At 45.6% G+C, this 11,740-nt stretch overlaps 2 protein-coding genes across 11 annotated transcripts in view; one reads left to right on the top strand and one right to left on the bottom strand.

Annotated features, from left to right (window-relative positions):
* MTSS1 (MTSS I-BAR domain containing 1) overlaps positions 1-5,627 on the top strand; it is a 125,364-nt gene extending 119,737 nt beyond the window's left edge. For 8 of the 10 annotated variants that reach the window (XM_033065987.1, XM_033065935.1, XM_033065959.1 and 5 more), the window contains 3 exons: positions 899-1,063; positions 1,391-1,553; positions 2,685-5,627. In XM_033065987.1, the coding sequence (XP_032921878.1) occupies positions 899-1,063; positions 1,391-1,553; positions 2,685-3,373 (1,017 nt within the window). In that variant the 3' untranslated portion in view covers positions 3,374-5,627. The remainder of the gene's footprint in view (positions 1-898; positions 1,064-1,390; positions 1,554-2,684) is intronic. The other 2 variants (XM_033066003.1, XM_033065968.1) reach the window with 1 other exon arrangement.
* Positions 5,628-8,080: 2,453 nt separating this feature from the next.
* Positions 8,081-11,734, bottom strand: NDUFB9 (NADH:ubiquinone oxidoreductase subunit B9). The gene is made up of 4 exons (XM_033081079.1): positions 11,609-11,734; positions 11,287-11,479; positions 9,280-9,393; positions 8,081-8,325 (listed from the first exon to the last, which is right to left on the bottom strand). Exons 1-4 carry the CDS (start codon positions 11,692-11,694, stop codon positions 8,194-8,196), a joined length of 525 nt encoding a protein of 174 aa, XP_032936970.1. The 5' UTR covers positions 11,695-11,734; the 3' UTR covers positions 8,081-8,193.
* Between the last annotated feature and the right edge of the window lie 6 nt (positions 11,735-11,740).

Below are 11,740 nucleotides of genomic sequence, written 5' to 3'. Positions count from 1 at the left end.
TCACTAATTGTCTATCAGAAGGCTGTGGGAGGCTGCCCAGCAGGCAACTGTGAGGGTGTGGGGCCCACTCTCATGCACAAGTTGTTTCATTCATTTTTAAGCAGCCTTTGTCTCAGTGAAGGAAATTAGGATTGGGATTGCCCTCACAGCAGCTGCTGTTGGGGGAGCTGCTGCTTAGCACTGGTTCTGCATCCCAGCACAGGTCCTGAATCAGTCAAACTCTTTGTGTGCAGCTGCAGGGCTCTGGACACCTTCAGGACTTAGCTTAATAGAGCCCCAAGTGAATACAGCCCTCATAGCCTGAGGAATTTCTGTTTCAAATTTAGCACCAGTAATTCAGAGTGTGGTTAGTCTTTCTTTAGCACAGACTATCATTATGAACTAGATTTCAGTAAGTAAACTGAGAGATAACACAGAGTAACTTGCTCCACTAATATATTTGAAAAATCTGTTCAAGCCTAATTTTTCAGAACTCAAGACATCTCTAACAGCACCTAATACTAGAACCTGTGTACATCTGGAACAGTTACATCAATGATTGGACATTTATCTATATCTTCTGCTGTGTGACAGTGATTTTTGTGCTCAAAATTCTGAAAATGTAGGCTTTAACATCATGGAATTTCATTTAGATGAAACTATAGTATCAAAATGTTAAATACCTTCATAGAAGAACATTTAGGTAGAATGGGAAATTTAGATTCCTTCTCATAAAAGAAATAGGTTTAATAAATCAGGATTTTTAATATACTCAAAATTTATTTCTTGCCTTATTCAGAAAGGCATATCCAGTTTGATACACAATCTGTTGCATTAAAATTGCTCTCTTGCATAGTTTTGCCTGTAATTAAAGCACAGTTCCTGATGAAAGCTGTCCCTAACGAGCTCGTTTCCTTAGGACTGGGCCAAGCCAGGCCCGTACGATCAGCCCATGGTGAACACATTGCAACGTCGCAAAGAGAAGCGCGAGCCAGATCTTAATGGAGCAGCTCCGAGCGGAGCCCCCGCGCCCCCCGAGGAGGCCCAGAGACCTCGGAGCATGACAGTGTCAGCTGCCACAAGGGTGAAGCTCTCATTTCAAATACACTCTTTGGGGTAAAGGGAATGGCCGTGCTGGCTCCTGCCACTACTTCAGATGCACTTGATGTTGTGTTTATCTGGGCAGTGTTGCTGGTGTGGTCGGTGGGAATCATGCAGGGAGGAGGGAATGTATGGTTGGGTAATGTGTACTCCAAAGAAACATCTGTTCCTAAGCCCGAGCAAATGGCTGGGCACAATCCTGTTGGATTATGATGGTGACAAGCTCTGCTGGGGAGGAGAGAGAGCTACAAGTGGGTGAAGGTGAGTGACCCTTCCAGCTGTAACGAGTCTCTCTCCTGTGTGTGAGCAGCAGGGTGAGGAGATGGAGGCCTGCGAGGAGCTGGCACTCGCTCTGTCCAGAGGGCTGCAGTTGGACACCCAGAGAAGCAGTCGGGATTCCCTGCAGTGCTCCAGTGGCTACAGCACCCAGACAACAACTCCGTGCTGTTCAGAGGACACAATCCCATCTCAAGGTACCCATTCAGGAGATGTTCCTTTTTAGAGCATTCCCATCTTGGCCATCACACACTCACCCCATGGTGCCAAGGAGCAGCTGTCACTTGCTGGCTTTTGTAGTCAGCTGGGGAGGAAAGTTGGCATTGCTGTTAGGAAGATTTTTCCAGCTTGGAATGCAGTCTGGATTTATTAACTACGTAGAAACCTGCACTGCTGCACAGTGTACCAAACAATTGTATTTTCTTGTGCACTACTTCAGTGAGTTTCAGCCTAAGGATGCCACCATTTTAAAGAGGATCCTGGAATTATAAATGACACTGGTATTGCAGCCAGTATTTCTTGGGTCCTTTCTGAGCTATTATCTCAGCAAATACATGCTTATATGAGCTTTGCTGTGTTCCATCAGTACTCTCAATCTGCTTCTGATTTCCCTTGGTGATCTTTTATTTTCCTGCCTAAGCAGAAATGTTGCAATTGGAAAAAGAATCCACTGGAGACCTTAACTTAGGCATAGCTAGGAAGCTGCAGTAAAGGTGTTGGGTTTTGTACCCTGTTTCAGAACCAGCAGCAAGCTCAGAGAGACCAGGCTTGGTGTTTGCAGTTCAAGCCTTGTTTGCTCAGCTGGGGTAGTTGTGCTGTGCAGTCACAGGAGGCAGCAGGGCCTGTGGAGGGTCAAGCTTGGCTCAGCACTTCTGTGGGGAGGAAGCAACCCAGTGCAATTATTAAAGCTGAGGCTGAGTTTTCAGAGGTGACAGCTGGGATTTACTTTGTTTGCAAAATAAACAAATTTGCTGCTGAAATCACTGGTACATGGTCCCCTGAACCCACTTGCCTAATCCAAAGTACGTTTTCAAGTATTTTCTAACTAAAAGTGGTAGTAGGATGCTGGTTTTGGTATTTTCATGTTTGTGACCGTTCTTGTTCACAAGAGCCATGGGCCCCCTGCAGCTGTAGGATTGGTCTGCTGTGATGCCTTCAGGTATCAAATCTTGGTCACAGAACCTTGGACTTTCTTCCTTCTAAAGGTGGAAACTCCCTTAATTCTTACCGACTCCAGACTTTTTTGGTTATCTATACATACTTCAGACTTACTGACGTGACTCAGCTGTCTGCTCCAGCTTGATCCTAACTCTGTCTTTTGGCATCAGTTTCAGATTATGATTATTTCTCTGTGAGTGGTGACCAGGAGGCAGAACAACAGGAGTTTGACAAATCTTCCACCATCCCAAGAAACAGTGACATTAGCCAGTCCTATCGCAGAATGTTTCAAACCAAGCGTCCTGCTTCCACCGCAGGTCTGCCAACCACGCTGGGACCGGTCATCGTCACGCCCGGCGTCGCCACCATCCGGCGGACCCCTTCCACCAAGCCTTCGGTCCGGCGCGGCACCATCGGCGGAGGCCCCATTCCCATCAAGACTCCGGTGATTCCTGTCAAAACACCGACTGTCCCCGACATCCCGGGGGGGCTGCCCGGTGCCCTCGCCGGCACAGAAGAGTGCCCCGAGCAGAGTCTGGAGTCTCCAGCAGCAGGAGATGGCGGGCAGGCTGTCACCAGCCTGCCCTCGTGGAGCGGCCAAGCGTCTGTCAACCCTCCAGCGTCGGGCCAGAAACTGGGTGCTGCCGAGGAGCAGAGGCAGGCGGTCCCCGAGGGCGAGGGGGACGAGAGCGAGCGGGATGTCGGCAGCCTGGCGCCCGCGGGGCCGGCGGAGCTGGAGCCGGGCGAGCTGAGCCCCGGCGATGCCCCGCAGGGGGAGGATATGCTCAACGCCATTCGGCGCGGCGTCAAGCTGAAGAAGACGACCACGAATGATCGCTCAGCGCCTCGTATTTCCTAGGAGCGGAGAAGCTGCCAGACTACTGAACGCCGAGGAGGAACTGTGAGAAAAATAATTTGTCTCTATCCATTCCAATCTGTAATCGATGATTTTTTTAAGATACTCGGTAACAGACAGTCTGAAAGTACTCTAAAAGAGAAAACAGATGAAAGAGCGTAGTAAGACATAATCTTCAGTGGTGTTTTAATTTGTAAATATCAACGGTTTTGTTTCTGCATTTTTTTGATCTGTTACACTTTTAATTTTTTCTGAAGGTGCCAAATCCCATTTACCTTTTTTATAACTCTCTTTGTAAAGTTTTAAATCATAGAAGAAAAAAAAATTGTCGAGTAGTTAACTTCAGCAAAGGGATTTAATGAAAATTTGGCTTTTTTGCAAGCTTTTGTAGAGCGCCTTGTAATAGTGAGGTTAAAAAATAGAACAATGGGACTTACTGCAGTTTAAGTCCAGCTATATGGAACGGATCCGCATTTAAGTATTTAAAAAAGTTTGAAAAGCGGGAATAAAAATTGACAATAAAGCAATATATAATGCAAGGAAGAAACCTGCAGTTGGTAGAGTTATTGGGGGGTAGTGGGGGGGAGATGCCATCAAAATAGCAGATGCTGTTGCACAAAAGTAGCCTAGTAGGATGTATTACTAGTAGCTTCATGGTAAATGCATCAGAATAAGCCATACTGGATTGCAGTGTTTTGTTTCTGTAGGGTGTTTTAAAAACTGAGTTTTTCCACATTTCTTTTTTGACTGCACAGCAGCAACTCTCAGTCACATGCATGCAGCCTTAACTGTGTAGGCTTGGTTCTTCCACCTTCACGTTTTGTTCCACTCATCCTTCCGCTGATTACAAACAAGGACAACAGGCTTAAGGCAGTTATAAATGTGAAAACATTTTTAAAATGCAAGCAGGGAGTTCTTAGATGTTATCAAAATGCCTTTTTCTGACTGTGCCCAGCAGGCTGGGCACCCTAGAAAGCCCAACTATTTTGAGAAAACACTTAAAAATTTGACAGGTAGAACCAGCTTGTGATCTAATAAACCGCGAATGTTTCTTTCCAATACAGGGGCTTGTTTTTCTTAACTTCTTTTAAATGGCATTTGATTGGCTTTTCTTAAATACTGAAAAGAAAAGGGTGGAGGGGTGGGGGGTGGGAGGTGATTACTGGTTTTTTGATAATACTGGGAGTCTGACCACTATAATCTCTTCTTTTGTACTTTTAAGTAATGTTTTTTGGAACGCTGTTGATAGAATCATTAAGAGTTGGATTTTTTTCCTTAAAGTAAAAGTAAGTTATTGCTGCAATACCCGTCTCCTAAAGCTGACAGAAATGTGCAGACCCCTTGGGCATGACACGTGTTCCAGTCATAATCCAGAAGGATGCTGTCTGCCCACCCACAGCAGACCCACATGTGGAGGGACACCAGACTTGCAGATCCAGGATTGTTTAAAAATGCACCAAATAACACACGTAAGGGGCTGGTTTCTACCACACACTGCAGATTTCTGTTGGCTATAGACTTGCCTACATGACCTCTTATGCTTTAATACATAACTGCATTGGATGTGAAACTTCTAGTAACTGTGTAGTCACTGTGTTCTATATGACATTTTACACTGCTGTGCTTGCTAAACTTTTTTTTTTGTTATGGCTTAAAAGCAAAAAGAAAAAAAAGCATGATTCTTAGAAAATATTAAACCTTCCTTTCTTTGAAAAACAAGCTCCTTATTACAGAATATAATAAACAGTAGTGCCTGTGGTGTAGCCCACCAATCTTGATACAGTAGCTGATGCATTGTGCAAATGAGGCTTTGAGATGGTTTTTGCATAAACAAAAACTATTAGGAGATAATCTCAATAGTTAAAAGTGTTATTTAAACCTTTGAAATAAATGGATGTAACTGTACCCAAGTACAGCTTTTCACTTGTTTAGTTCTTAAACGTTAGTATAATCAGTAAAATTTAATATAAAATGTTGCCAAATTCAACGTAGAAAGAATGTGACAAAACACTTTGGATAGTTCTATTGTTTGTGTTTTTGCATATTGTAAAAGCAGTGTCACAGCTGAAAAATAAATTGTTTCTAATGGTAAATTATTGTGGTTTAGTTGCTAGTTTGTACTGAGAGTTGACCTCTCCCTGTGCAGTTTTTTGTTCTAAACTGGTATAAATAATTGCTGTAAGTGTGTCTCCCTTCTACATTGTAATGATTGCTTAAGCCTACATTATAAATAAAGAACTGCTGAAAAACTCCCGTATTTTGCTTCTTAAAGCCTTTCTGCTTCCTGAGCTTTGGATATCAATGGTGGCCTTCATCAGGCATCTCAAACTTATGCAGGTTCCATCTGCATGTGATAGAAGCAAGAGAGAATTAAAAACCAAGTAAATAAAATTGCAAATAGCTGTGTTTTACTGATGGGCACCAGCAGGGTGGCTGTGGAGCAGGAGTGCAGTGCTAATGAACTAGTAACAGATGACATTTTGCTGCACCTGGCTGTTGTTACCTGGCCAGGAAGCACAGATGAGTTTGCATTTCTGTGCATCCACCTCAGTGCTGGACCGCAGTTTCTTAGGCCAGAGGAGGAAAATTGCTGCTGTCAACACTGCCCGTGCTACAGCCAGAATGTATCAAGCACAACATCAGCACCATCTCCCTGCAGGACTGAAGGCTTGCTTTTGTTCAGTTTTCTCAGCATTGAAGGCAGAGAAGGGAGGATGATGCTCCCTCTTGGAGCTGCCACACAATAGCCCAATTTATTTCTTTGCTGCTGAAATGCCTTCATTTTTATCTACAGGTACCCATTTGTCACTGCACTGGGCTTGTGAGGCCAGGTTTAGGTACCAGGGGGCTACAGGAGTGGCTTCTGTGAGAAGCTGACAGAAGCTTCCCCCATGTCTGGAAGAACCAATGGCAGCTGGCACCAGGATGGACCCACCACTGGCAACGGCTGAGCCCAACAGTGATAGTGGTAACGCCTTTGGGATAAAAGATTTAAGAAGGGGAAAAAGTTTCTGTGAGACAGCAATAGTAGGTGGGGAGAGGAGTGAGAGTATGTGAGGGAAACAGCCCTGCACACACCCAGGTCAGTGAGGAAAGGGGCAGAAGGTGCTGCAGGTGCCAGAGCAGAGGTTCCCTGCAGGTGATGCAGCTGTGCGCCTGCAGCCATGGAGGTCCATGGGGGAGCAGAGATCCACCTGCAGTCCATGCTGGAACAGGCAGATGCTCAAAGGAGGCTGAGAGGCCATGGAAGCCTGTGCTGGAGTAGGCTCCTGGCAGAACCTCTGGAGCCCTGCAGAGAGGAGCCCATGCCCTTAGGTCAGTTTGGGGCAGCTATCCTGAATCCTGACTGTGCCCTCCCAAGATCTTTCCCACCCCCAGTCCACTGGTGAGGGGGATGGCAAGTGGACACCCTGGATGCTGTGAAGCACTGCTTAGCAGTACAACACCTTGCCAGGACGATGAGGGCTGCTCTGTTAGTTAACCCATCGCATCCCAATACAGTCAGGAAGATGCTAAAGGAAAAAACCAATGTGGTTTGGCTGGAAATGTCTCCAAAAGGATCATGGTTTCAGAGCAGAGCAGCTTGTCTCCAGGTGTCAGTGCTTTGCTCAGCTGTTTCTATACTGAAGGCACTTGTTCCAAGTGACAGCTCCAGCCTGAGGTGTGGCATGTACTGAACAGCTGTGCTGGAAGAAGGCACACCTCAATTCCATCACTACTTTTGGGCTAAGTGAGCATAGGGAACAGATCCTGCCTCCTGGCAGGAATGAAGATTGCAGCTGTGGAATATGTAAAGCTGTTTTTCTGGAGTTTTATTTTCAAAATTCATACCTATTTAGCATGCAGACTTACTGGAAAGGAGCAGATCAGAAGTTTCTAAAAATCACCCAGATTAAATTAAAATCTTATTTTTGAGCTACATATGTTTAGTTCTTAGAAGAGCTGAAGTTTTTGCTTTGCCATCTTGTTCAGTTAGGGTTCACAGAAATTTTAAGCCTTAGGCTTAAACGTGGCCACAGTGAAGGAACTTCTGTAGAAATCAGATTAGGGAACCTAAATCTCCTAACCCTAAAAACAGGAAAACAGCTGGAGAGCCAAGTTTTCCTATGAGCTTTAGCTCAGTGGCTGTATCCCATCTGATCTCTCACAATACACTTAGTGAGAGTGTTAGCAGAACTTGCCATCTCTCATACAAATGCTTTGGGAACGTGGCCAGAAGCAAAACAGCATTTTGTCCCCAGCTGAGTGTGTCACACTGCCAGAACTGTTTGTGACCCATGAATGGACACACAGGAGCCACAATCCCCAGCAGCTCACATGTGTTAACTGGTACAGCTTAGTGGTTTTCTGGAATTCAGTTTATACGGGGATCAACTTTCCGCTGGTGCTCTACAGCACTGGTATCCACGCCATGAGGAAAGCACCGCGTTGTAAGTAAAGTCTGCGTCTTGTGAGATTTGATACGAAAGTGAAAAATGTAGCAATGAGCCTAAGGAGGAGGGAAGGGAGGGAAAGATGTCTTTATCCTGCAGCAAGGTCAGAAGTACCCTCACTAAAAGAGTACCCAAAGCCCATGTCTGCTGATGTCTGTATCTTTAACACCTTGCCTGTATTTAGTACCACATTCCAAGTTACGGGGCTGATACAACTGCCTGCACAAAATGGCAGTGAAGTGTCAGTGTGCTAGAGAAGAGCAGTGTGCCAGAAAAACACCTTTTCTGTTACTTTATTTGGCTTTGTTCTATATTACTTTGAGCTGCAAGTGGTCACTGAGGTGACACCTGCCTGCAGCACAGATTTCTGCCATTCACACCAAGGTGCTCTCACATGGGCTGTTCACGAGGTCGAGTGACGTGATGCCACCACAGCGGGGGCAGATGCCCCTCCTTACGAGCTGGAGGCAAAGCTTCAGTTTTTGGACCGCCAGCTGGGGTTTCTTCTTGTAACTGCTTAATCTAGAAGACAAGACACAGAACTGCCTTAGCACATTAACACACATTCCCATTTTCAGTCCCCAGGCAATCAGCAGAACAAGCCCTTATTTCCACAGAGAAGAACCAGTGGTTACACCTTTGGCTGACAGGTTTAATGTTTCCCAACATTAACTTCCACTCAGTAATCACTGTAGGCTCATACTCCCAAAGAAGGAATTTCTAGGAGCAAGAAGTGATTTACAAGAAAAATTTCACTTAAAAGGTCATTATTTCCATGCAATTCACATCTGTCATTACTCTACCAAACAGGCTGAATTGTGCTGCTTTGGGAGCTGACAGATAATTCCAAGCCAGGACCAAGTTTCCCTGCAGTCAGTAGGAGATTTCTGTTCCTGCACATCACCAACAGCCCCTCATGTGCTTTCAGCACTCGTTTCTTGAAGCAGCACAAACGCTGGCTACCCCTGTGTCAATTCAGCTCAGAGTGCCACGTTCCATACAATCCAACTGAATCAAAGAACTGTTCCAAGAATACCAGCTTCTTCCAACCAACTCTCAGTGTAGGATGGCCAGAAATTAGTCTCAATGCCACTGATGACCACTACAGCAAATCACTTGCAAAGGTGTAACCAGGAAGTGTCAGAGCTCCACAGCAGCAAAAGAGAAACTCCCTGGTTCTAGGTCTCCTTTCATCCCACTTTGGATTTTTTTTATTTCCCACAAAACTGCTATAACAGCTCTCACTAACGGACACATGGCTCCAGGTTCAGCTTTAACTTCAAATTCCCCTCACAAACCTTCAGAAGCTGTAATGTGCAGGCATTTTAGGTTGTTTCACACTGACAAGGGCTCCAGCACTGCAGAGTCTCACTGAGACTGCAGTAGACATTCAGTAATTTTTCCAAGAACACATCTGTGTCACACAGGATACCTGCTGGCTAAAGAGACTTTCCCTAGCACAGAGCAAGCACTGACCTCTCTTTCCCAGCTTTCCCGCTGCAGCTTCTTCCACTGCTCTCGTTTGGCAAAGTAATCAGGATACATTGCCTTCTCAGAGGGGTGCCAGAAATCCAAGGCCCATTCAGGAATCTGTTGAAGGAAAATATGATTTAAAATACTGTTTTTATATATGAAATCACATTTGTGCACACATGCAGAAGAATGAAACACAAAGGCTGAAGCCAGTCTTACTCCCTAGAGGGTTTTTTTCCATTTTGAAGTACTACATAAAAACATCACTTAGGAGCTGCCTGACTATCTCAAGGCACATGGCAGAGGTCAGAACTTTTCACATTGTCCTGACCCACAGGAAGACACCATAGTGACTTGCTTAAATCATAGCATTCCAAAACAAGTCCCAGGTCATCTCAGTTTAGAGTAAACTTATCAAAATAATTCTACCTGGTGGAGAAAAAAGTCTGATTTCTTCCTTTCCTTCTCTCAAAGGCAGCAGGTTAGAGGAATCCCTCTATCCAACTACTGATTTATTTTACTTGACAGAGCCAGAACATTACAGCTCATTTCTGCTTATCTACAATTACTAAGAAATTAGCAGATTCTCAGACCTTTGAGATCCTGAGAATGGTCTGACCTCTAAGACCTTCTGAAAAGGAAAAAAAAACAGAATTTAAAATTTTGCAGTGATTTAAAAAAGCCTAATTGTTTACATTTTAAAGAGAGGAACACTGATTAAGAAACAAAATCCCACTAAAACTCCCAATTGGGAAAAAAAAAAAAAGACAAGAAAATTAAGAGTTACTTCAGTACCATCATATATTCAGTGATAGTCATACTTTTGTTTCCTGCTGTGATTCTCATCACAGAACAAATCTTTGACTGAATGGAAATAGCACAGCTCTGAAGTAAATATCCACACAGTGCAAACTCCAATTAAAACCACCAATTGGTCTGAGTTCTAAAAATGACATTTTGGAGCAGCATCCACAATGGACAGTCACTGATACACAAACCAGCCAAAGCCTTGTGACAGCCATTTTGTTAGGACAGTTTGAGCCCATCAAACTGGGAAAAGAGAGCATAACCCAGTTTGTGTTTCTGTATGAAGATTAGTATTGACCATTTATTGCTCAGCTGCCCTTTCTTTTGTCCAGATTCTCTTTCCCTATTATCTCTACTACTGCTCAGGCCTTTGACCTTGGCACAAACAAGCAAGTCCTTCTCTTCTCTTTTCACTCTTATATTCTTTATTCTGCCCCTGATAAATCTATGTCAGATTTTCTTTTTCTGTGGCTTAATATGCAAAAAGATCTGATCAGATCCAGTCTTGTGCCAATTTTTTCAAATTCACAAGGGAATGGGTGCATCCAGTCTCTAGGTCAGTATTAACTTCTAATGCATTAAAAAGATAATGTAAATAAAGTAAAGTCCCTGTGTTTTTCTACGGAATTTTTCCTCCTAAATAAAACAATCTTGATGATCCATGCCTGTAGAAGTACCTTAAAGAGTCTAAAAATAAGGCTTCCATTTCCAGGCAGTGCTCCTCTCACACAGTAGCACACAAGCCGCACAATATGCAGCACATGAAGGCAAATGGTAACCTGTACCGCTACTCAAAATGCTGAAGAACCACAGGATGAGTGAAGGGAATTCCCTGCCAGCCAAGGTGACACCTGAGCACAGCAGAGGAGCCGAGGCTGTGCTCGGGAGGCAGCAGAGCTCCCTGCTCACCTCCCCAGCTCAGCTCCAGCCCTTTCCTGTGCCAGCCAAACCCGCCACAGGGCCGACTGCGCTTGGCAAAAGAGCAGATGATTGTCCCCAGGAACAAATCCCAAAAAAACAAGGTAGCTGTGTTCAAACTGTTCAAGAAACTCCATTTTCAAGAGCCGGAGCAGCTCCTCCCACACACGCAATAAGACATTCAGCAAGTAATGAAAGGACATTGCTGAGCCAAGCTGCGGCCCTGCCCAAGCCCAGCTCCACACAACAAGCGCCCGGCGAGTCCCAGCACTGCCGGCCCCGCACCTTGTACATCTCGTATCTCTCGTAGGCGACGCCTCCGGGGGAGTCGGCGAACACGTACGGCTGCGGGTGCTGGCTGGCCCAGAACTCCTCCTCGCCGGCCCTCAGCAGCTCGGTGGCTTTCACCATGTCCTTCACATCCTTGTTCTTATCGAAGCGGTCCCTCAGGAGGCAGGCGAAGTAGCGGTACTTGTCCCTACGGACAGAGGTCATGCACAGTGAGGAGCAAAACAACCACCCCCCCCCCCGCCAGGCCCAGCCAAGCGCGGGGCTAAGCGCCCCGATGTGAGGGCAGCCAGCGCTCCCCAGCTCCCTTCGCCCTCACCGGTGGATGCACCAGGACTCGAGGTGCCGCAGGGATTTCTTGTACAGCCGCAGCACCTTCTGCTGGTGCGTCAGGTAGGCGGCCATGGCGGCGGGCGCTCCGCGGGCCGTCCCCTCCGCGCGGGGGATGCTG

Source organism: Catharus ustulatus, chromosome 1 (assembly GCF_009819885.2).
Source record: "Catharus ustulatus isolate bCatUst1 chromosome 1, bCatUst1.pri.v2, whole genome shotgun sequence".
NCBI lineage: Eukaryota > Metazoa > Chordata > Aves > Passeriformes > Turdidae > Catharus > Catharus ustulatus.
The sequence above is the reverse complement of the archived record's forward strand: the minus strand, read 5'-3'. Positions and strand labels throughout refer to the sequence as shown.